Consider the following 26,226-nt stretch of genomic DNA (forward strand, 5'->3'; position numbering starts at 1 on the left):
CAGCTCAAAGAAACCCTTGGTGCTGTGACGCAGGAGAGAGATTTAGCCCTGTGGGAGAGGAACCAGCTCCAAGGCAAACTGGAGAACCTAGAGCAGGTGCTCAAGGTGAGGAAGCAAGAGCAGACACTATCTATCACTGTGTGCTTCTCTAGTTCAAGTTGTGCGTCTGTCCTGTCCAAATTCAGGTGTTTTTACGGAGCCAAACCCCTTGCTATAATCCCTTCACCTCCCTCGGCTACACTGCCTACCTTCTACTTATCTTCTGTTCTACTGTCTAATGTCCCTGACATGTCTGTTGCCTTCCAGTGTCGTGTTGGGAGGTCTGACCAGGAGCTGTGAAAGAGTAGAAGCTTGGAGCAGTCTGCCCCCCCCCTTCCTTTCCCATTACACCCTTTCCAGTTGCCTCACCCTCCATGACCTATCCCTTCCTGCCTACCCCCGTCCCCTCTCCCCCTGCTAGATTTATAAGGTATCAGTGCTATGTTTGTCTGTTAGGGAGCAGTCCTTTTCAGTCCCATTCTGAATGCTTTCTGTCCACCTCAGTGGCTGTGCTTATCTCTCCCTTTATCCGTGGGCTGCTTACCAGACATACGAATGGTCACCTGGCTATAAGACCACAGCACTGTGGAATGTGATTTTTGCATGAGGCAGGACAAACAGTTTGGCTTTATGAAGAGAGGAGGGGGAGGAAGAGTAGGTAGAGGAACTGGGTCACGCCTCCTGATAATAATGTCACCTATGAGTTTGATGACATTACCTATCTTAGACCTTATTTTTTTACTGGCATGAAAATGTAATTTGCTTCTTTCACCTACAGTGTTGCAAATATTCACATATAGTGGGAGCAGTGATGTGACTGGATGACACGGGCATATATTGTCATGAAGAGCCTAGCATTCAGTCCCTTGTATTGTATGGCTTTTTTTTGTTATGGATGACCACAGACAAGTGAGCACGCTATGGAGTTTGCTCACCCTTTTCATGTAACATAAAACCCTGTATTGATCACGCAAAGACAACAACACTGAGGACAGCTTTTCAAACAGTCCCTGTAACCAGACTTCTAAGGTATTGTGTTACCCAAAGGGGGCAGCAAACCTGACTGTGGATTGGTGTTAGTTTTTTTTTTTTTTCATTTTGTTCACACAGCAAAGCATCTCTACTCCTCATCCATGAGCACCTTTGTGCAAGATTTGATCTGATCTGTCCTGCGGATCATTCAACATAAACATGTCCTCACATGGTGTTTGTTGTGGCACAGTTTATGTCTTTCTTGTTTTTAAGGGTTTAAAGGTCAGTACACTGTTAACCAGCCTCTGTGTGTGTCATGTGAGTAACACTCTGTGTTGTCTCTGAGTGTGGAGTAGAACCACCACTAACCACGGCCCTCTCTATGCTCACCCCCCACCACACATCTTCCCCCTGGCTTTCCACCCCTGCACCATGCGGACAGCATATGCGCGAGGCTGCGGAGCGGAGGCAGCAGCTAGAGTTGGAGCATGAGCAGGCCTTGGCTGTACTCAATGCAAAGCAGCAGGAGATTGACCTTCTTCAGAAGGTAAGGGAACTCCGGTTACATAACACATGCAGCACAAGAGGGTTGGACTTTCCGCTCAAGCCTGTGCTTGTGTCATGGGTTAAAGAGCTTTTTGCTGAGCACTGGTTCGATACAGTCCAACAAGCATGAAAGCCAACCCAAAAACTGTGTTCTGAAGAGCAGAGCAAAGAATAGCTCTTTCCATAGGCTGTAGCACTCACTCATCTCAACATTTTCATCATGGCACTAGTACTGCTCTCCACTTGCATTTCTTATCCCCATCCTTCAGCTGTCTGTCACTCTCAACGCCATGAGTGCTCAACATTTCATGAGCACTCCTCTTGTTTGTTACAAGCGAGCATATAAAACACTCAAAACCCGAAGTAGATAGGCTTCCTCCTCTGTGCAGTGGAGCTGACTGTAATGTCAAAGCAGTGACTGAGATCGCTGGTAGTGCGAGCATGATTGACACTATCGCCAATGCCTTTCTTTAAAAACTGTGTGTGTGTACCCCAATGTTGCTGTTGCTGCAGTGTTGGTGCAACTTCACAGTGAGCCTTTCACAGGCAGAATCGGCTGCTTGTTTCCTCTCATTAACTGGAGCTCATTACTGCCTTATCTTCCCTCAGACACCGGCTGCTCTATGCATTCTCCGAAATTAATTGCTTGTCCAGAAGATGTAGGAAATTGTACAGTTTGCAGATGCTCTAATGTTCATGTGGACCTACTATGTTTGTTCACACAGAGCCTCTAACTAGGCAGTGTTCAAATGACTATTTTGAGTGTGGTCATAAAATAACAAGAAATAATAGCCTGCATCAGATATGTAACATTCTGTAGCTACATATAAGGAGTATGAGATTATAATCACCAGATTGATCAGAGGTGTCAAATCCAGATTATTAAAAAAAATGGCTGCTCACGGGTATGTGGTCTACCCAGGACTGTGTAGTAAACTGACAAATTCTTCACTGGTTTCATTTTCTTCCATGCACATAGTTTTTTTAAGTGAAAAAATAGAAAATCTAGACGGTGAAAATGATGTAAGAAAAGCTTCAGTATATTGAGCTGGCTGCAGTTTAGTGAGAACTGATTTTTTAATGATCCTCCCCTGCTGCCTCAAATAGTGTGGACAAAAATATTGGCCTTTCAACCATTCTCACACTGAGCACCACTGAATGAGGTGGTTTTTCTGTTTTGTTTGTCGTGCCCTTTAATTGGTGTTTTAAACTGAAACTAAACTGCACCGTTACTGAAAGTGAACTGAGACACTGCACCCTGTGTTTCCCAGGCTCAGGTTGAGGCTAAAAAGGAACATGAAGGCGCTGTCCATCTGTTAGAGGTGAGCGTCTCAACTCTGCCGGGTATGCTGTGTGTGTTTATGTGGTTGCTGCTGGACGATGAGGGACCAGTCAGCCTTGGGGCAGACCTGTGTATACCTTCAGCCTTTTTCTGCTCCTGTCTTCCTGAACTCACTATGGGAACCTCTATGTCCTTTTACCTTCAGTTTTCATGTTAAGAATGAATTCTGAGCTGAGTATATATTTTTCCTTGGACAGTGCTATTAAACCAGTTTGTGAGGTAACATTTAAACCTTTTCATGAAAGGTGAATATGTTATAAAAAGCAAAATGTCACAGAGTGCCTTTATCTAACTATTATTGTCATCTTTCTGTTAGTTTTGTATTAACATGATGCGTTTGTTGTCAAAGCAGCCTGTAATTTCAAGCGGGTTGTGTTTTCAGGATGTGTATGAGTGATCACATGTAATGGAGCTTGATTTCTTTTTCACATCTCTTTTCACTGTATGGATGTGTTTTATGCTTATACAGAACCACTTGGACAGCATGCAGGTATTTCAGAATTGATTTTATTTACTTATTGATTTTTTTTACAATTTCTCCAGAATAGTAAATACGACATACAGTTCCCCATGTGTTCGCTGGCTCAGCAGCTATGATGATGTAACATCACATTGCAAAAAGAACAATTCATCACGAATTCTTAAATTGTAAGAAGGCCAAATGTTGACGTTAAATATTTCGACTGATACTGTACATGATTGAATGTGTGGTTGTTGCCATTTGGTTTTAAGGGCAATACAGAGCTGCTGCAGAGCAGTTTTCTCCCCAACAATATCTCAGAGCAAAATCACAAGCGCAGGGTTTTTTTGACAGGCTGGAACATGACTGACAGCATAAACTGGAGGTCTTTCTGACTTGATCATAAGGAAAAATTCAGCCACACTCACTTAGCAATTGATGAAAAGACTCTAAAATCAGATGAAATTAAAGATTCATCTTTAATTTCATCTGATTGTAGAGTCTGGAGCCTGGGGCCCCACTGACAAACTTCAGTTCCACATATTCAAAAGTCTATCAACACAGTGAGGCGTGCGAATTTCACTTTTAAAACTGTGTGTTTAGATGTGAATAAACAGATGCCAATGAATGAATCTATTTAAGTAGTTAAAATTGCAATAAGGTCTCCATACAGCTTTGTGTATTGCACATATTTTCAAATGAAATCTTTTCAGTTTTTCATATCAAAGAATCACATTGTCAGACAATGATGAATGCGATTCTTTGTTGTTATAGCATTGCATGTACTGTATGAATATCAAGCATGTGTTTTCGAAACTGTCTACTTGCCATGCAGATGAGAACAGTATGAGGCTATTAAAACTAATGATACTAATACTTATTATACAATCATTCTATTTCATAAATGCAGAACTTTCTTGACATCATGTTATATCCAGCAACAAACTGTCTGCATGACATGGAGTCCAAACAGCACAGAGAGTACTGTAGCAGCAGCTGCTGCTGTGTGTTGGGCAGTGCTAAAAAAGTTCCATGGTAGCTTCAGGGTGTCGTCCAGAGCCTCTCTGGCTCACCCTCCAGCACCTGGAATTTCCATTACTTCTGCCCAAACAGTTATGTTCAGTTTGTCTGTGTTAATTTGTGTAATTATGTGCAATAATACTTCCTGTTCTTAAAGTGTACAGCTGGTGTTATTTTATATATTTTTTCATGTTAAAAACATCCCATGAAAAGATCACCCCCAACAATATACCCCAGTTCCATATACTGTCTGTGACTGTAAAGTCATCATACATATAAATATCACTATAAAAAGAGGCAAAGTAATTTCCTGGGCACTGTAGTTTTTAGCAAATATTACGCAAACAAACAGTAAATATTATTTGTACAGGGAAATATTTTCAGTCACACATTAGTACCTATGTGGTGCTCTGGTTCATACAGTATTTACAGCAGCAGGACTGTTGAAAGGCTTTTGGTTCTGAACTAAAATAAAATAAACTGCAGTGTCCATGTTCATCAGAATGAAAGAACATGTTAACCATTGCGATGTGTTTTTACTAGACATCCACAGAGCTCTATGGCTCAGAATTCAATTATTGATGGTTTTGGTCTTTTCAAGGGATTATGTGTACGGAAATAAGAAAACATATAGAATATCATCAGCCTCAGCATCTAAGACACTGTGCTGTTTGCATATGGCCTTGAAGCTAGAGGCTTTTTTATTTTCAGTATTATTAACATTAACCATACTGTAGTTGTGCATGTGACTGTAGACACATAAGCTGGTATACATAAATGCTGTATTTGTGTCTTCTACTATTTCTATGTACAGAATATTCAGTCCCACATCTTGTGGTTTCCTTATTGGTTTTTTCTGTTGCTCCTCTCTTTTTCCCATCCTGTCTCTTCATTCCTCCGCTTGCCTGTTTTTCTTTCTTTCTATTCTGTCTTTCTCTCTTCTGCCTCTGTGACTCTCCCCACCAACCATCATCAGGCCAAAGTCCGGGAGCTGGAGGAAAAATGTCGGACCCAGAGTGAACAGTTCAACCTCCTGTCAAAAGAGCTGGAGAAGTTCCGACTCCAGGCTGGGAAGTTTGATATCCTCAGCACAGAACCGTTGACTTTATGTGAATCTCCTGGATCTCCAAACAAATCCCTTTCCCAGCTCCTTAATGGACTGGCTGCCCCCACAGGAAAAGGTACATGTTTAGAAATGTTTATTTTTTCACACTAAAATGTCTCATAGGTCATATATTAGTATTTCATTTGCTTAAAGAAATATTTTATTGATACATCAAAGATGCTACAAGCAGTGGGAGTCGTACTTTCAACAAGCTGAAATCCCATTCACATCTAAAAAAACCACCAAATTCATTAGGCTTGGTCTCAGCCAGTCTTTCTAAAGCACTGTGCAGCTTATTAAATATGTCCTTTCTGTTTTGTGAGAGATGCTGGGAGCAGCTCCATACTGAGTCAGTTTCCCTCACAATGAGGTGATGAAAATCACAGCTGAAACGAAAAGCCTGAGAAGCAATGCTTCTGACTGCAAACACTAGACTTCTGCAGTAAACACAAACTGTTAATGAAATAATCAATCATAGTGAGAAATAGCCTCTAACTGGCAAAACATGTTCTCTTATTGTGTGAGACTTGTTTTTTTTTATGCTTCACAAATCGTAGCATCGTTCAACTCTTTCTATGAAACTGAAATTACTTTTATGTGGTAACAAGTGATTGGAAACTCAACAGTATAGTACAGTGAGATATGTACCAGGATCTGATATTACCTGCTTAACAAAAATATTAGTAAAATGATAAATAATCATATGGTAGGTCATAGTAAGCAGACAAACTGATACCGTATTGATAGTGTATGTATAAAAGTTGGAGAGCGTATTTATATGACTATTTTTATGGTTTAAATTACATATACTGTGGGTTACTGTAGGTTTCTAATTCTTTGTACCTTATCAGTGCTTTATCTGTGTCCCTCTCTCTTAAGTGGACATAGTTTAACTAATGAAGTCTTTTTGTAATATTTGAGAGCAGTCCTGTTATATTGTGGTTCTAATGGGAGACTCTTTGTTTGTACCACAGGAAATGAAGCACCAACAAGCAGATCTTTGATTTCTGAGTTCATTCGACCACTCCAGATCAGTGGAGACAAGCCCGAGCTCCTCTCTGTCAAGCCAACATTCCTCACTCGCAGTCGAACCAGCAGCCCAGCACGGGCTTTCCTCTCTGAGGTGAGTATCATATGGAACGTTTCTCCATTTACACTTTACATGATGTGTAAGAAACATGAAGCCTAACACAAACAATGACTAACAAAACACTGACATGACAATGTGAGGCGGAATAGAAAGAAAAATACCCACAATTTCAATTGTGTTGCCTTTGGTGTGTCTTTGTTATCACTATTATTATTATTGTGTGCTGTTAGAAAAATGATATTTGGCAGATTGCAAGCTTAACTAATGGACAATATATTGAAGTGCACAGACACCAGGATTTAAAGACCAAACATTTTTGGTTTTACACTCTGTGAACATCTTAGCATTTTTATAGAAAATAATCAAACCAGTTTATTAGCAAAACCCTTTCAGCCTGGAGCGTTGGCCGCTCTGGTTGTGTGAATATAAAGTGAAAGTTTTGAACACATAGAAAGAACGTTGATGTTGAAAATAGGATTATTTTGCCTTCTCTAGATGGACAAGGAGCTAAGCTCAACCACAAGGTCCAAACTGAGGTTCACAGGGAAGGTTCGTCTGTGTATTGCTCGGTACAGGTACGTATGCACGACACATACTTTCTTGGTCACCTGTTGTTCACTATTCATGTCATTTTTCATTTTGGGCACATAGCATAACATCAAGTGAATTTAATATTGTTTTAATGCTTATATAATTGATGAAGCAGATCAGATTGTATAAGGTTTTTAGACAGTATGTACAAAATTAGCATTAAACCGTTATTGTTTTCTGTTCTTTCAAGACCTTATAGTGGTTGCATTTTCAGTGGAGATTTGTGCAAATGTAGCAAATCCCCACAAACCAAAGGGAAACATGACAGTGGTGAAGGGTGATAATGATGGAGGTGACCAAAAATCCTGAACTGGCTTCTCAGTGTACACAAGTCCTGGATAAATCTAGCTGTGATTATTTGCTTTCTCTCACAGAGCTTAAGGCTGCAGTCTTAAAGATGATTCAGTGTTTCTATCTCTAAAGAAACTGACCTGTCAGCACAAAAAATAATTGGAATCCTCAAAGCACAAATATGTGAAGCAGCGCCAGGGTTTTCAGCCCACACTGTCCTCAGCTCTTTTTAAAAAACAAAACAAATAAATAAGTCACTGCATATTTTCAAAGTAATATTTAGAAAATTGATGGTCCCTGACATACAGTGCAGTCGCTGTGTTTGACATGAAAACCCTGGTGGAGAGTAGTTTGAAAAGTGTGTAAAGTATAACACTAAAAGTTGAATTATCCTTTCATTTTTGCTCTAGTTACAATCCTTATGATGGGCCTAATGAGCATCCTGAGGCAGAGCTCCCCCTGGTGGCAGGGAAGTACCTCTACGTTTACGGGACAATGGATGAGGATGGCTTTTATGAAGGTGTGACCCGCTTTGGTACTGTTTAATGTTCTGTCCTTAATATCACCACACATATTAACCATGTCCTTTCTTTCCCAGGAGAGCTTCTGGATGGACAGCGGGGGCTCGTCCCATCTAATTTTGTGGATTTTATCCAAGATGAGGAGACACCATCTGTCCAACACAGGGACACAGTGGCTAAAGAACCTGGCTACCTCAACCACAGTAGCCTGGGACCTCAGAGACTGGGGGTTGGCACAGGAACGGGAACAGGCATAAGCAGCCTGCTGTCTGACAGTAAATTAGACTGTCTAACCACCAGCAGCTTGGGCATGGACCTCCTGGGATCCTCCACCAACGGGACAGGAACCTTGGATTTCAGCATTGACGAGGTCGGTGAAGACATTGTGCCTTATCCCCGCCGCATCAACCTGATTAAACAACTGGCCAAGAGTGTGATTATTGGCTGGGATCCTCCTGTGATGCCACCGGGCGGGTGCTCCATAAGTGGTTATAATATCTTGGTGGATAAGGAGGTGCGCATGAGTGTCCCTTACGGGGGCAGGACGAAGTCTCTCATAGAAAAGCTCAATCTGGCCACCAACACCTACCGTATCTCAGTGCAGAGCATCACGGACCGGGGCCTATCAGACGAGCTCCGGTGCACTCTGCTCGTGGGAAAGGATGTGGTGGTGGCACCTTACTACCTGCGGGTGGACAGCATCACGCAGGTCTCTGCTGAGCTCTCTTGGATGCCCAGCAACAGCAACTACAGTCATACCATCTTCCTCAATGGTGCAGAGTACGACATGGTCAGAGCGGGGGGCTATAAGTACAAGTTTTTCAACCTGAAGCCCATGACAGTTTACAAGGTGAAGGTTGTGGCGCAGCCGCATCAGGTGCCTTGGCAGCTTCCAGTGGATCAAAGGGAGAAGAGGGAAATTTCGGTGGAGTTCTGCACTCAGCCTGCAGGTTAGCCCCCAACATTACATACATCAGTACTTTTGACTGTTCAGTAAACCACAGGGCAGACACTTTGTCCTCTATAGTGTATGTTTGTTTAGCTACAGTAAGACTTACTGGGAGAGTTTGAGCCAGGCTAGCATCCCTCTTTGGATGGCAGTCTCCTGATTGGTTGGTTGTGTCCATCACTTGCTCATTAACTTATTTGCAGAGCAACATTTGCACTGATTTAGGGGCATGTTAAAGTCCTACATTCAATGTTTTGCTAGTTCCTAACTGTGGCCCCTACCAAAGAGTAGTGGTAGTGTCTGCAAATGTGATCGGTTTGTGTTTTTTTTTTTGTTTGTTTTTTGTATAAGGTGTATTTATCATGAGAAACACCTCTCTCCTGCTGCCCACTATCTGATTCCCATTCTTGTAGTCTGAATGTTGTTCTGTTTCAAAGTCATCTGATATTTCACTGTGAAAGCCATATGATTATTTAGATCCAGCACAGCGGTGCATTTTTTTACTCAGCTATTCACTTCAAGTCCATTACATTTGCAAACTTGGCAAACATCTCAGCCATTTTCAGCTTTTAGATTGTCCTCAGGGAGTGTGTGTGTGTGCTACTGTGATAAGATCACAGACTGGATAAGACACCTGCACAGTAGAAACGCATAAAGAGAGATGTGCATTGAAAACACCGAAGCACATTTGCCCAATAGAGCTACATAACACTGGAAATAGGAGTCTCTCAATGCCAAGTTGGTGTAAATAGTGTTTGTAGTTCTCTAAGATGTCTTGTCCCATGAGGCTCATTGATGCTTCACTGTTGCATAAACGTAGGTCTCCCAGCCTGCCTGCCTTGCTATGGGAAATCTTTGAAAGTGAGAATGTACAGTAATAAGAGTCACTTTAAGGGTGTAGATGAAATAGTAATAACAAATGTCATGTTGTTTTGGGAGTATTTAATCCCTAGTCAAGATGGACATGAGACCAAGATTCCTATTACTAAGGTATCACAATAAGATGTTCAGAAAAAACAGGACATCACAATATATTAGGAAAATAAGTAATGAACAGAAAAATGGGGGACACAGAGGGAGTGAGCGAGAACAAGAGGAAGAGTGATTGAGGCTGAACTTTGAATTGACATTTTCTGTTGGCAGCTGACGAGCTAACATGCCGAGAGTTCATTAAATGAGCTATTTATTGAACATGTTAATTAGAAGTGACTGCAATAGTTTCAGTATTGGTGGTGGACAACTGTTGTGTCTGGTGACACTATATTAGCCTTTCACGTGCCGCCCCGTGCTCTTCAAACAAGCGACTTCATTACTTGATAGTGATGCAACATTTTATTAATATTAGTCACACAGAGCCAATTCCCTGCCTGGAAATCAGTGCCTCTTGTTTGTGCCCAGTATTAATGAAAGTGGCTCCAGTGAAATATTCATCTCAGCACTCATCTCAGTCCTCACAGGAGTGTGTTGTTTATGACTCGCTTCGTTAAAAATGACAAGAGGAAATGAAATCACCAAATAGCGACTGCTGCTATTCCAAGATTGTGTGTTGTCTGCTGACAGTCAGTGAAGAAATGTGATTAAGATTGCACCTATGCAGATTCTCTCACACAAACACACACACACACACACACACACCGCTGCACGTTGCAGCTCAAAGATACTGCTGACTGCATCTGTTCACTCTCTATCAGTGTGTGACTGCAAGGGAGCAGCAGCACTACACAGATGGGTATGTTGTTTAGTATGCAGGCAGTGCTGACAGATTGTGTGTGTTGTTTTTTCTTTTTTTTTTTTTGATGCTCCATAGAATACTGTCAGCACGAATAAGGCAACATGATATGGCTGTACATAAACTGGGCTTTTTCAAACACTGTTAATGCCTGTGCACGATATTCACAGGAGTGAATCTTGGGATACACACCATGAACAGAGATGAGCATAAATATAACCGTCATAGAAATTATTATATTTGAATATAATAATGCTCCATTCGGCTTTCACTGACTCACAGCACTTGGCAGCTGGTCATTTTAGTGCAACTGAAGTGCTTTAAGAATAATTTAGTGTACATTATTTTTCTCTCCTTATCAAGTGTGTGTGTTGTATACTCCACAGGGCCTCCCCTCCCCCCACAGGAGGTGCAGGTCCAGTGTGGTCAAACACCCGGGGTCCTGCAGGTCAGATGGAAGCCGCCGCCTCTGACACCTTCAGGAACCTCCAACGGGGCCAGTGTGATTGGCTATGCCGTTTGCACAAAGGGACAAAAGGTATGAAATGTTAAATCAAGTCTTTAATTTATTTTACAACAGAACATTTAAAAAGATACCCTTTGCTTTCCTCACTGATGACTTCTCTGAGCAGTGGTCTATTGCCATCTCCTGGAGAAATGATATAGTGCTGATATATGCAGTCCCCAGGGGCAAGTGTTACTTAGGGCATAAATCAGAAAAGAGAGCTATAACCAGCTCCATGATGCTGCCTCACTGTGACATTCTGTTTTTTAAATCGAGCTATTGTTTTTAATTGTTAATAATCAGATATTAGTATTGAGATAGAAAGACAGAATTCAGCCTATAGGTAAAAGAGCTACACATGCATGTGGTTTTGAGTGTATCATGGTATGGTGTGTGCTATCATTCTGAACTGGTCTGTGACTCTCTGATTCCTTTGTGAATGCAGATAGCAGAGGTCTTATACCCCACAGCAGACTATGTGACCGTGGATTTAAACAGGATTCAGTGTCTGGAGGCCAGAGAAGTCATTGTAAGGACGTTATCAACACAAGGAGAGTCCCAGGACTCATCTGTGGCCGTCATCCCACACAATCTCTTGGGCTCGCCGCGCCTCTCCCACCGAACCACTGCACCCCTTCACCCTATGCCCTCACAGTCCCATCCAGCACACTCACAAACCCATCCTCCTTACCCATCGACGTACCCCCCAAATCACCCTCAGCCCCAGGTGCAGCCTCTGCCTCGACCCCAGCCCCACACACTGCCCCACGCACAGCCACACTCGCAACCCATCCGCCACCCAATTACACATCCCCAGTCTCATTTCCAGCGCCACCCCATGCCCAAGTCCAAGCCATTAGTAAGTGCCAGAGAGCCAGAAACCAAAGAGCATGAGGTGGGCCTGCGGCCAGCCCAGCCATGGGAGCGCTCCCCCTCTCCACTGCCTCCCATGCGTGGACCCAGCCTGGAGCCGCCGCACTTCCAGCCAAGGCGATCGCCCTCTCCTCAGAGGATCCTGCCCCAGCCTCAGGGAGTCCCCATCCCCAATACCATTGCCAAGGCCATGGCCAGGGAAGCTGCCCAGAGAGTGTTTGCTGAGGGCAATCGGGTGTGTGGGTATTTAACTATAAAACAGTACTCAGGTTCAAGATGATGTAATATTTTCACTGATTTGTGAAAATCTGCAAACTTTAAAAAACAACCAACACAAGTACTGATTTTAAGAGAACTGGAATTTTTTTTTCACTTGGTTGAAGAAAAAAAATATGATTTCAGAAATATTTTCCAAAATAATGTGGATCAATGTCCAGACACAGAGTCAACTTTTCTCTTACCAGGTTGAGAAGAGGAACATCTTTAGTGACCGAGGTAATGTCCTGCATCCACTCAACTCTGATGAGGAGGAGGATGGCTACGACTCACCTCATGCGAGGAGGAGAGGAGCCTCGGTGGATGAATTCCTCAGAGGCTCAGAGCTGGGCAGACAGGTACTGTGCAGAGACACAACAAGCTGAGCTCAGTCAATCAGTGATTACCTGCAAATTGGCAAACTCTAACTCAGTCAAATCAGATCCCATCAGTATTACTTTTGTTTTCTAGAGCCGTGTTTTTTATATTTTCAATATAAAACCGTTTACTCTGTTAACAAATCTGACACTTTGTCCTCTTTTTTTTCTTTAGCACCATCATCACCACTACAGCCACAGTGAGGAGTACCACACAGAGAGCAGCCGGGGTTCTGACCTGTCTGACATAATGGAGGAAGATGAGGAAGACCTTTACTCTGAGATGCAACTAGAGGAGGGCCGCAGGCGCAGCATCAACTCTCACAACACTCTTAAGGTACAGACTGTGCACATTCAGTTTGTAGTGGCCTGGCAGAGGACAGAGGAAGGTGGGGAAGACAAGGGTGTAGGGAAGGAGAGAGGGGAGGGTTTTGAACTCTGCAGAGTTACCTGCTTTCTCTCACAGGCTCTACAACCAGGCCTGGTGTGGCTTTGCCTGCCTGAGCTACCCTGCGCTGCATTAGCTGACTTACCCCCTCACTCCAGCCTGCCCCTCCACCTCGCCCCTGCAGCATTGCTCTATTTTCTCACCCCTGAGCTCATGGGAATGGCTCTGTATACATAGCTGTAGAGCATGAAAGAGGGAAAGGCTGCAAACTAAAAGCATAATGTTTTTAATGGTTTGCATTGAATTTTGATGCTACTGCTCCGAAGGAGTGTTTCGAATGTGTGAATGTGATATTCAAGTGCAAATTTTAATATACTCTACTGTATCAAAAGGTCATGGCATATCAAGTGCATATGGGAATCTCATTTAAGTGAGTACTTAAATGGAAATATTCACTTTTGTTTACATCTGTCATGTCCTAATGTTTAATTTCTCTATTGTTAATGTAGATGTTACATTGGCCGGTACATGATCCTGTCTCCATTTGGTCTGTCAGTGGGGATGTTTGGATATAAAGCCAATCTGCCATCATGTTATGAGAGTGAGAGGTACTATAGTGGCTGATTGGTCCTCTGTATTATACATTGGAAGTCAATACAAAATCACTGCAAATTTGTTTAGGTTATCCCTGTTAATGCTCAGATAAACCTGTACAGTAATGTGGTGGTCGGCAGGGGTATTCATTGGTGTATTAGCTCTTTAAATACACCAATACTGCATCTCCTTTTTGTCATCACTGTCTGTTTTTAAATCACTGTTGCACATTATCCATCGCCTTTATTTGTGTAAAAAAAATACTATTTAAATATATGTAATTATGTATAACAGTGATATAAATATTTTAATTGAATTAACATGTTAAACATGAATTGTCAAATTTTCCTATTGTTTTTTTTTTTTTTTTTAACTCAGAGAAGAAGGTCCTACATGTTGCTAAAGAAATGTCCCCAGAACATAGTACGTGTACGTCCTTCTACTCTCTCAGCTTCGTGTTGTTCATTTACATTTTTGGCTTACTTTCTGTATTTATTTATACATTTCATCCACACTGATGTTTTCACTTATCCCTCACCCATGGTGCTAAGTCTGCCACTTTTTTTTTTTTTTTTTTTTGGAAAAGTTCAGTTTTTTACAAGCAAAATTCCCTTTTCCACTTGTAACCTCTGTTACCCTCTGTGCCCACATGAATCAGTTATTAGAGCCTTCACAGATTCCTGTTCAGAGCATGCCATTTCCTCCTCATGGAATGAGACTGCATGTCTTACTACATTGCCACAAATAACTAATTCTGTCTTTATTTTGTCTTTCCCCCCATTTGTTCTACTCACATACTGTGTTGTTTCCTGCCTGTTCTAAAACCTTCGAAAAACTTTTCAAATCCCCCTCACAAAAATCTAAACTGAACCTTTTGCATTGAACTAACTGAACTGTGAAATTGTGGGACTCATGACTGAAGGCATATTATAAGCGTCAGGACTTAGCTGAGGAAAGAGACTGCTGGGACCTCCAAAGGGAGGTGGTGAAGCAGAAGTCGCTGCGGAGCAAACGTCTCCACAGCATCCCTGAAGTAGCTGAGGAGGAGTCAGACAGTGTGGACAGCATGGGCCAGCGCCTGAGCTTCGAAGATGGCGGCCGGCCGGGAGTGCCACACACGCAGCATAGGATGTACCCCCAGGACACCCACATGCACAACCATCTCACCCCCGGCAAGACCTCCCGCCACCTGCAGCGCCAGCGCTCCTCCCCTCGCTTCACTGAAAGCCGCTACTGCTACAGTGTGGAGGACCGCATCCTGGGGCGCCTCAACCGCCAGAATACCAAAAGTCCTGATAGTGGTTTGGACTGTGGCAGTGAGGAAGAAGGCTCTCTAGGCCGGGGTCATCGAGGGTATTATGCTCATGGAAGCCCCATGCGGGGACCTGTGCGCATCATCCACTGTGAAGGCCCGGTAGAAAGGCGGGCACTGGCTATGGGCCGTAAAAGAACTCTGACCCGCCAGTGCAGTGTGGAGGAGGAGTTCGCTGACGTCCCAGTGACTGCAGCCAAGTCAGTACACACAGGTGACTTTAGGAACAGGGAGCACTTTGGGCCTGGTCGGGAAGCGGGGCTGCGAAACTACTCCAGGGAAGGGGCCCTGAGCGAGGGCAGGCTGAACGAGCTGGACAGGGTCTATTACAGCCCCCACAGGGAGGCTAGGGCCCAGTCTTTGTCCAGGCTCAACCGGGACCAGCCGCTGGTGTGTGATTCAGACTTTCTGCTGTACTTTCCATCTGCAAGCCGCAGCCATTCTGTTTTTGTAATGTTGTCAGTTTTTCTTTCTGATTACCCTCCCCGACCCGTCCCCCTTTCATTTGACACTTGTTTTTCATTTAATAACAAATTTTCACATGTTCATGGTTGGTCTGATTTGATGTTTTATTTCGTGTAAATTACTTTGCTTGAACCCAGAATGTCAGGTGGTTAAAGTGAAACTTCCAGTTACCTAAAGGCCATTTTTAAAGTTTTGAACTCTCATGTCTTTGAGGGGAAATGTTCCATTTAAGGCAAAGTCTCTGTGCGGTGCATGGGGACACGCTGCTCTTGCCCATTCTTCCCCTGGCCGTGCCTTCTCTGTGCCAGCTGCCAGCCTCATATGTTGCTGTCCATGTGTTGGCCTCTAGAGCTGCAGCTGCATTGCCCCACCTTGTGTTTGGAGCTTTATCTCGGCATCTTCTGCCTCTCATTGCTTCACATACTAAATAAGGCCAGACCTTAGCAGCTTGTTGTGATTCATTTAACCTTCAACCCAAATGCATCATATCTTGTCTCTTACACTTGTTTCAGCAGAAAAAAAAATGTGTTCATCATCACTTTTCATATGTTAAATCTTTTGATTATTATAATACAAAGCCCCAGGCTGAAGCTGTAATGGTCTTGCTCATCTAACCAAATCTTGATTCATTCTTGATCACACTCACGTTTCACTTTTAATGTTTTCCTTCTCATATGTTTTGTCTCTGTTCCTGAGTCATCATGTTCATCTTTTATTATTTGCTTCCTTTTTTTGTCATGGAGCTGACATGCACAGAACAAAACAAACCTCACAAATGGTCTTTAGCTAAACATCTGACCCTTCCTAACCCCAAGTCCATGTTGTTGTATTGAGGGTTGATTTGATTTACTTTTTTTTTCTTTTTTTTTTTTTTGATGGTTTGTTGGCTTAATTTATGGTCTTATAGATTTTTTTCACTATAATTTTGCCTCCCTAAGGACAAATGGAAGCCATCATTTGCTCTTATGATTTTTTCAGTTCTTTTAATGGGATTGTGGGATTCTTTTATCTGATGTAAAATGTTTATTTGCCTCCACATTTCAGGTGGTTTCTTATTCTAACCCATTATCTGGTGTTTTTCACTCTAAAGATCATTGGGAACTCATCATCACATGGAAGTGCTGATCGTCTGGACCACTCAGGGAGGAGGCCGGTTCACATCGGCACCCCCTCTCAGCGACGACCCATCCCATCCATTGGTTAGTGAGGTCACCACATGAGGAGATGCCTCATCCCCATCTGCAGGCCCACTGATGTTTGTGCTATTACACCATGTCTTTCCCTTACCCATGTGAGCCGAGCTGTATATCTTTCCCATAGAGCTTAAACAACCACATAGACCCTTTTTTGTGGGGTGTTTGCACACCCCGTAGCTGTCCATCCTCATGAGCTGGATTCACCAGGAAAGTTACGCCAGACACACACTATGCCTGTGTTTACTGTGGGTTAACATATTTACATGACCACCCAATTTGACCTCCCCATAAAAGTGCAAGCATTGCTGTTTTACACCCAGTGACTCCAGAGTGAAACCTGTTGCCTTGTACAGCCGCTCTCCTCACCTCAGGGCAACCTCATCATCCTACTGTCTCAGCATGAGTGAATGGGCCGTGGTGCGGGGGTTCTCTGACCATTACATTGTGGTTGGTGTTTTCTGTAGAGATCACCATGGACAGTAACAGTGAGGGCAGTGAGGGGAACCTCTCACCCATCAAGGACGATGTTTACTATGGCAGTGTAGCTCGGCGCAGGATAAGGCGATCTATGTCCTCAGAGGATCAATATGGTATGTGGTGCAGCTTCTCTCCAAGATGACAATTCACCTTGACAATGCCAGAAAAAGCCACGTAGCCAAGTATGGTACTTGAACATATGCAGTGATATCAGTGGTCTTTGTTCTGTGCTGGACAGTTAGGTGCTTTGTTCAGTTTAGCCTAGTTTAGGTGAGTAAAGCTGACGGGGGAAAACAAGACTGGCCACTTTTCCCTTTGCTGGAGAATGAAAACCCCTCCCGTGTATGTATTCCTATACCTTTAATCCCCCAAAAAACCTAACCCACCCACTTCTCCCATTCACCCCTCCATATTCAAGCCACTCTCACACCCACTGCAACTTAGCCTGCCCTCCTGTTCCTTAGCCACCTCTTCTCTTCCTTCTCCCCCCACTCTCTATGAGCCAGTAGCTTGTTTCTTAATTTTGCATGATCCGTTTACAATACGGTGAGAAGGAAAGGCACATTACTGGATGAGTTAGTGCATTCTTGCCTTGTTGGTATCACTCCGTTACACATTCATTTCCTCTGCTGCCATCAAAAACAAACAGATTTTACACAGTTGAAGCATCTATTGCATCTCCTAAAATCCAGATGTCAGTTGTTTATTTTCACATTGGCTTGTTTGCAATTCTCTGAACCATTATTCAGACTCCTGCCACTGAAGCATTTAACATGATGATCCATGAGAAGCATGGGGAGCTGATATCAGGTTCATCCCTTCTCCCTCACTATACCGCCTGATATCTGCGTTGCCAGCTACTGTTGGGACATTTGATGTGTTCTCTCTTCTTGGGAACATGCCTCCTTTCTCTGTTTTTGGTGCACATTGTTCCCGGATGTGATCTAACAGCATGACCTCCCCTGCATTTGGTGTCAGGATTGCGCTCTTCAACGATCCTGGGAGAGCATGCATGTTACTCAGCCTCTGTGAGATAAGGCAGTGAAACAGCAATGAACAATAGTGTTACTTGTGTCCTCCTGATGTGCACAGTGTTTCTCTTGCACCCCATAAACCGCTAGACATGTGTTTCCTGTCTGTGCTGTGTTGTACTGTGTTTGTGACCGTCACGCCAGCGAGCGGCGATGTGTGAACAAGGAACCCTGCAGTGCTGCGATTGTACCCAGCCTTTACTGTAAAAGCATCTTTTGCTTTTGGTGCAAGACATTCAAACTTAAAGTGGAATTATCCCACATAATTTCAGGGTCTTTTTTCACACATGCACCTCATTGCCCTCTCCCCTGTCAGCTCTAACTAAGAGACATCTTCTGCTCTCATTGCTGCCTCTGCAGCCAGCGTGGCTGTATAAGGCTGGTAGTAGCAGCAGAGGCCTCCTTTATGTTTCAGACAACTATGGAGGGCGCAGGCACGGGCGGGGACGACGCTCCCCAGATTACTACGAGGAATCAGAGCCGGAGGAGCTGACCCGTGTGTTTGTGGCTCTGTTTGACTATGACCCCATGTCCATGTCTCCCAACCCTGATGCTGCGGATGAGGAGCTGCCATTTAAGGAGGGCCAGATTATAAAGGTGAACTCACCCTTAGGACTACAGAAGGCTATGTATCTTACAGATCTGAAAAATAAACTGAACAACCTGCTAGATCTTCTGTCTATTCCAGTCCCCTAAACTTAAACGTTGTCTGAGCCTTTAGGATTACATGTAAATAGTGGTAATCATCCAGGATGGGCAAACATTACAACTGTACTGTTTACATGTAAATAGTTCATAGGTTCATGGCTTCACTTCTTTGTTTCTGGCATATTCTCCCTGACATGCTGCTGTGCCTTCAGGTATTTGGGAATAAAGACACAGATGGCTTCTACAGGGCAGAAATCCGAGACCGAATTGGTCTGATCCCCTGTAACATGGTCTCTGAGATTCAAACAGAAGATGATGAAATGATGGACCAGCTCCTTCAACAGGGCTTCCTGCCACTCAACACTCCTGTGGAGAAGTTAGGTGAGACGTCATTTCCCCACAGTACCCCCTCAACTTCTTTGTTACTTTGACCTGATACTATACCAAGAGGACAGCTTGATGTTCTACCAAAATTGTCTTTTACTGACACATCTCTTTTTTTCCTCTACTCTTCCCACTTAATTATCTTTTTCTGCTTCCCTGCAAAGTGAACTGTGACCGTTTCAAAGATGGCCGATCAATAAATCGCAGGTCCAGAAAGTCCAAGAGAGGTCTGTGTCCAGTGAGATGCTCTTCTGCTCTCAGCTTTAGCTTTGCTGCTTTTTTCACTCCTCATAATCCTTATTCATGCCTGAGCTAATTTCCACTATATTTGCTGTCTCTAAGCTTTCTCTAACTACTAACATGGAACTAGTTCACACTGAAAGCCAGGTGCTAACATAGTGCAAAGAGTGTTGGATTTGCAAGACTGTTTTGTCTCGTCACTGGTCATCACATCCTTCAGTGACAAATGTGTTACATTATCACTGCTGCTGATTGTTTTTGTCTTTTATTGCTTGTCCCCTCCACAGAGAGGAACAGACGGAGCGGCCGGCAACACCCAGTGTCAACACGGAGGATGGTTGCCCTGTACGACTATGACCCCAGAGAGAGCTCCCCTAACGTTGACGTCGAGGTACTGTCCTCCTGTAGTTCCAGCTGTTCACTTTGTGTTGACCAGTCTCTGTCACCACCATCTTTTTAACAGATGTTTAAAAAAAAACAAAAGTAGTGAATGCACAAAACACAGCGAGAGGGGCTATTCTATTTGTCATTGTTAAAATCAGGGTTTAAAGAAATAGCCTGGCATTTTGAGAATCCACATGTTCACTCTCTCTGTAGATAAGATTGATACCACTCTTGTGTTGTTTCCTGTGGAATATGGAGCTATCTAGCTTAGCTTAGCACAAAGTTTGGTCAGTTTAATCAGTAAAAAACAGTGGTTTTAAAGGAGTAATGCTGCTATAGGTGTTTGTCCTTGCTTTCAGTCTGTAGGATGAGGTACTGTAGCTGATGAGTAGCTGATGATCTTTTTATCTAATACTTGACAACATCAGACTGTTAACTTAGGTTCAGTCCAGGGCCATATGTACACAGGTGAGGTTACACGAGGAGTTTACACTAGTTCCATGTTAGCTTTGAGCATTGAAAGTACATTCCCGTGCTGTTTTGTTGGCCCTTCCCCCTGGTTTCACTTACTCTCACCTTTCTATTGGCACTGCCATCGACACAGTATGAGGGCAGCAGACTGAATGAGGAGGTGAGTGAGGGTGAGGAGGGGATGCTACTGTCTGCTCTGTGTGTGTTTATTCCCCCCGTTTGTTGGAGTGTAAAGGAGGAGATGGGCTTCGGATGATGGGCCAGGGCCCTCTGTCCCTGGTCCCTTCATGCATTGCCTGAGCCAGCATCTCCCCTCCTCCGTTTGGTCTTCTGTGTCGACCCGTCTCCTACTGTACACACTGTACATACACTATGTTTGGTTTGTGTGTTCTTGACAATCCCGTCAGAGACATGTGCCCAGTGTGCTGCAATCCTGTCTTCAAAGTTTCTACATTTGATGCATTTACAGTTGTAACAGTCCATCTGCTGAGACTGGATTGACACTTATGTTTAAGATGCATCACATTGATTTGGAGAAGGAAGCACAGCATTTCAAACTCATCAACCCCCCAGTAGACTTGATGTTTTGGAAAGTCTTTGGTGCAATTAAACAGCTCTAAGCAAGTGAATCAACACAGTGGGCCACATGTTTCTCAGCGCTCATTCTTCTTTGACAGGCCGAACTGACCTTCTGTGCCGGTGACGTCATCACAGTTTTTGGTGAAATAGACGAAGATGGTTTTTACTATGTAAGTACAAAACATTCCTTCCCTAAACAGACCTACATCCTTCTGCTCCGCTGGAGATGAAGAATGTAGCTTTTGTGTCAAAGACGTACACTGAGCATTAAGGAGTCTTTTTTTTATGCCAGTATAAACACTCCTTGCCTCCTGGTGTGGGCAGAGAGGAACTAACAACCATGTCACTGGTGGTTTAACTGGTCTAATAGGTGATGACATAAATACCTTTATTATGTTAGCTCAGCTTTGACAGCCAGAACCCCAGCTCTAGACAACAACGTAACTTTCTACGCATCCAAAATCACAACAGTTTTCTCAGGTGAAGTGTTTCTGAAGCCTTCCAACAGAACTAATTTCTGAAGAGAATTGAGATTATTAGTTACAGCACTACAGACAAGCCATTTATCAAGGAACTCTTTTTTTTAATAGGACATCTCAACATGGGTTTGTTCATTTAACTTGTACTTAATTCATATGCATCAGAACTACATTTATACTGCACACTTTGTTTTCAAGCGAGGGAAGCTACAATGAAGATACACGAATCCACATCAGACTGATGAAAAGTAGGCACTGACGCAGCACAGGCCTCTTAGCCTGCACTCAACATAGAGAGCACAAGCAAGAGCAAACAAAACAGGGGGAGAAGAGAGAAAAAGTATGTGCCTTCGACCTGGCATGTGAATTAAAAGAAAACTTTAAACGAAGGAAAGAAATAAAGAAACATGGATGTTTGATTGTTTTTTTTTTTTTTTCAAATATTAAAAAATCTTTTAAAAAACATTTTATGAGGAAGGAAGCCTCAAGGGTGCACACAGAATGTAACCATAACTTTTATCAGTTGACAAAACAGCTCCACAGGGCACCTTTAACTTTAAAGGGAAATATTTATGTGCTTCCTCAAAGCACAAGGAGATTTTTTTTTATTTTAAGATTTTATTTTAATGTTTAAATATGGCTGGATGAGTCTCACTTCCACTGTGTACTCCACAGGGCGAGCTCAATGGACACAAGGGACTTGTTCCTTCCAACTTTCTAGAAGAAGTGCCTGATGATGTAGAGGTTTTTCTCACTGATTCACCATCTCGATACCCCCAGGACACTCCAGCACGGATAAAGACCAAAAGGGTACATGCTCCTTCGCAGTACTAGCCCTCTGTCATCCATTTACTCTTTTCAGTTCCCTCTATCTCCTTTAGTTTCATGTCTGTGCGTGTGTGTGTCTCATTGATCAAAGTACAATGGGATTTCTGACTTTGGAGCATTAAACTGTAAATAAATAGATGTCTAAGATCAATGAAAAAAATAAAACTTTAAAACTAATACTTGAGAGAGGTACTTTTATTTTTCATGTTTACTGCTGTGAAAGGGGGGAGGGGGTCTGCGTTGTATAATATAAAAAGTATATGGTATTCATAAAGCATTCTCAGTGAGAGTAAAATTGAAGGGGTGAAGCTCCTGGGACTTTTTACATGTTATGTCATGTCTTGAAAAACAGCAGTTAAGACTTTTTGCACATGCATATTTAGCATTCGAACAGATGCTTTATGAATATATTCTGTGTTTGAACTCAATTTCTAATAGAGTAAATAGTTTTGTTGTACTGAAAGATGAACTATGTAGTCCTAAACTCAGCATGGTCTATAGTCCCGATGCATGAATTCTTGAACATTTTATATAAAGATAAGTCTAGTGTAGTACAACTTTTGTATCTGCTCCTGAACGCCTTGTTTTGTATATTGCTTTCTTGTAAAGTAGCACGCAAAGGTCACTTAGCTTATGTTGCCATCAGAGAAGAATTTCACAAGTAATTATTTACTAAATGTAATATGTGATGCTATTTTTTGTGTTTAACAAATAATGCAATTGTTGAAATATGAATAGGTGTCATCAGATATTTCTTTCCTTGTGTTCTAATTTGCCATTTTCATAGTGCAAACTATTGAAATGCCATCACCATATTTTTTTTATTCTTTTCCTCACCCGCTTGGCAAAACAGAAGAAGAGTGTTCATTTCACACCTTAAAGGCTCTGTTTCCGTCACGTAAGTGAGCAACTGAGGATACCAAGATTACGCTCCCCTCGTCTAATGCACATGACGTGGGTTCCCTTAGTTTCTGGTATGCAATGTGTACACATTATATGACAATCCTTTAGCACTCTGCTGTAGGTAGATTTTAGGAATCCTGTTTGTTTCAGCCACAACACGGAGTACTGTTTATTGCTAGGTGATAGTAACCCTAGCCAATGCATTAGACAAGATGTATGGTATCTTCAGTTGTTTCTCTGAGTGTTGTACCTGACAATGTCCGTCTCCTGCAATGAGTCTCCTGCTGTAACTCATGGTATGCTAAAAGGCCAGTGTTGCACAACTACCCTTAGTTAGAAACATAAAAGCAGTGGAAATGGACAGCAATAATTTGAACATTGAGACTTATTTCAGTGCAATATTGACACTGCACCCCAGAGAAGAAATACTGTCAATTCTACTCTCCCCCCACCTCTTCACGTATGTGAAATGGTTAAAAGAAACATTCATATAATTCTGAAAATAAACATTTCATTACATCAGTCAGCATTTTGTTTTTCAGATCAGTGCTACTTTTGTAAACCAAGATGAACACACAATAATAGTTACTGATTTAAAGTGAGACTGTGCATCTTCAGCTGAACGGTGGCCACTGTGCTCACAAAGGCCAGTTCCGGGATAATCCAACATTTCTGCACCACTGGTCCTAAAGTCAGCAAACTGACTGGATGGTGTCTGTTAAACAGCAATGTTTATCTAATGATGGAGCAGCACCAGCTAACAATTAGCTGCTTATGCTACAGGTTGTACCATTACAGTTGGAGCAGCAAAAACCCTGGGTGGACTGAACTGTTTTCTCAAGAAAAAAAGATTTGATTTGTTCTCTCAGACGTTACACAGTCTTGCTTTAAACTCAAGGTAATTGTTAAGTGGAGCAGATGTTGATATTACATGTTCTAGTGGCTAAATCATATTCACACCTGGAAATATAACCTCATAAATGGACTTGTTAACTATCTGTCCTTCCACAGTGCAATATAAAGGAGCCTTTTAGCTCATGATTACAGAAAAGGAATAGTGACTAGTAGTTTCTCTGTAACCCAGTTGTATCCGTAAATATCTATATCTATTTAAGAGGAGGGATCGTGAATGTGATGCACATATGTCCCAGTTGTCCCAAAAATGCAAATGTATCTGTTAATGTGAGAGGAACTGCCCTGCCTTTTATAGTTGTTGTTGGGAAATGTTTCACCTTACATTGATGTACAAGTTAGTGAATGTCATTCTTAAATTCTGTGTTGCTGTAGCTTATTCATAGCAGTTTCCTTAAACAAACACAACACATGCACTGTTTCTACCTGGCAGAGGGGGAGGGAGAGGTGGGGAGGAGAGAGGAAGTGTGTATCTATACCTGAGTGCACAGGACAACATCCAGGGAGGTAGACTTCAGAGCTATGGTGGCCCTGCAGAGACAGAAAGGAGTAGTGACTGAGGTGTGAGAGACCGCTGGCTTTTTAACACCCTCAACTGTCCCTTACGGGTCTCCCATCAGGTTCCACTGGAAAAATCGGGTCCTCCTGGAAGAGCAGCTTCTCCCACAGTCCATCCACACATCCCTGGCTCTGGCCCTGCCATCGTGGGGCCCGGCAGTCCCATCAGGGCCCCAATGGACATGTACTCCTCCAAAAAGAAAAAGGGACTGCTCTCCAAAGGGAAGAAACTCTTGCAAAGACTTAGCGCTGTGAAATAATTTCTTGACACGCTTCCTTGTAGTGATAAAATCGATCAAAACATAATACAGTGGACAGATGGCATTTGTGAGCATAGCCCATGCTTTATTCTTGTACATCTGTTGTATACTAGAATATTTGTATTTTGTTAACGATATCAGCTACATATTTTCAATACATCTTATAATATTATGGTCCCGAGACCTCGTGGTGTCGGTGATGTAGTATTAAGCATCTTACCTCCAACTCTTTAGCTGTTTTAAGTTCTGCTGTAGACAGAGACAGGGCCCGGGTCATTCTTCATTTTTGCACAGGATCAAGTCTGATGGCACTTACTACACACACTGACCAGTCTGACCAGTGTCTCTGTGTACAGAAACCAGAATGTCATTCAAACAAATGAGGGCTCAACTAAACCTTGGAGTCCATTATGAAGCCAAGGCAAAGGATGGCCTTGGTGGGCCTCACCTCAAACTTGTTTGAATCAACGAGTAGGCTAAATTGTATGAGAACTTTGCATGCTTTACTTCAGCACATTCCCTCTTGACACCTTGAGAGTGCATGCAATGTGATGGGCTCAGCGTGGAACCTGGAGCATGCAGTACTTTAATACGGCCTGGCTCACTTGCTTTGCAGTATACTGTGATTAATCAGCAGAATTAACTCCTACTCTTCTGCCCCATCTCAACAACTGTGAGAGAAACATGTCAGACACCTTCAAAAGAAGCACATGCTGTACCTACTACAGGGTCTCTGCAGTAAAATCAGCTTGAAAGAAAATGCCTAGTAGATCCAACCTCCATGTATTTGCCTTATAATCGCACAATGGTTAGTACTTTGTTCAGTACAGCGTGCAGCTCCATGCCTACTATTCATTTTTGTTGTTACTTCAAAAATCAAGGTGTTTGCAGATGTTAATCCTGACGTGTAATGTGCAGGGTGTTGTGTGACTGTCCTGATTTCTACAGGACCAGAGCTTACATGTAATAGTCCAAGATTCCTGTGTCAGTAATGTCCATCATACACAGTTAGGCCCAAGCATAAAATTATATTTTTAATCATAGGCATATGTTAGAAAATAGATACTGGAAAGGGCAAAAATTCTGTTTACCACATTACTGAGCAAACATTTTTACTTCAGTTGACCATTTTTGACGTTACACTGATGCACATCTGATGTAGATAATATCTGTATAACATCAGCAAAAGATGTCCTGTTATTGTACTGCATTTGATTCATAACATGCATTAGCTCTGGGCTCACCTAGAAGTTGAGTGACTCTGTTCACAGTTCTTAACAGTGACACACAAGGCTACCTCTGTGCTGCCCCCACACCCTCAACCCAAGATCTATTGGCTCTGACAAAGGTTTATTCAGCCAATCCGTCATTGATGCCTGTTCAGTGTCCCGTTATGTTAGTGCAGAATAGTACTGTACTGTGGTACTTAAGTACTGTATACCAACATATAAA

The 26,226-nt window shown here is 42.7% G+C and overlaps 1 protein-coding gene across 1 annotated transcript; it reads left to right on the forward strand.

Moving 5' to 3' along the window:
• rimbp2b (RIMS binding protein 2b) lies at positions 1-24,774 on the forward strand. The gene is made up of 20 exons (XM_026322166.1): positions 1-105; positions 1,454-1,558; positions 2,829-2,879; positions 5,356-5,560; positions 6,459-6,586; positions 7,070-7,149; positions 7,867-7,976; positions 8,055-8,927; positions 11,042-11,193; positions 11,606-11,771; positions 11,967-12,268; positions 12,498-12,647; positions 12,841-13,002; positions 16,515-16,623; positions 18,544-18,725; positions 18,989-19,157; positions 19,688-19,791; positions 20,933-21,004; positions 21,989-22,123; positions 24,577-24,774. Exons 2-20 carry the CDS (start codon positions 1,457-1,459, stop codon positions 24,772-24,774), a joined length of 3,450 nt encoding a protein of 1,149 aa, XP_026177951.1. The 5' UTR covers positions 1-105; positions 1,454-1,456.
• The last annotated feature ends 1,452 nt before the right edge of the window (positions 24,775-26,226 follow it).

The sequence above is a fragment of the Mastacembelus armatus genome, chromosome 9 (genome assembly GCF_900324485.2).
Source record: "Mastacembelus armatus chromosome 9, fMasArm1.2, whole genome shotgun sequence".
Classification (NCBI taxonomy): Eukaryota; Metazoa; Chordata; class Actinopteri; order Synbranchiformes; family Mastacembelidae; genus Mastacembelus; species Mastacembelus armatus.

Coding starts and splice junctions, on each gene's coding strand:
- rimbp2b (XM_026322166.1), top strand. CDS start 1,457: ATGCGCGAGGCTGCGGAGCGGAGGCAGCAGCTAGAGTTGGAGCATGAG. Junction 7,977..8,054: donor TGAGGATGGCTTTTATGAAG/GTGTGACCCGCT, acceptor TTTCTTTCCCAG/GAGAGCTTCTGGATGGACAG. Junction 12,648..12,840: donor GCTCAGAGCTGGGCAGACAG/GTACTGTGCAGA, acceptor TTTTTTCTTTAG/CACCATCATCACCACTACAG.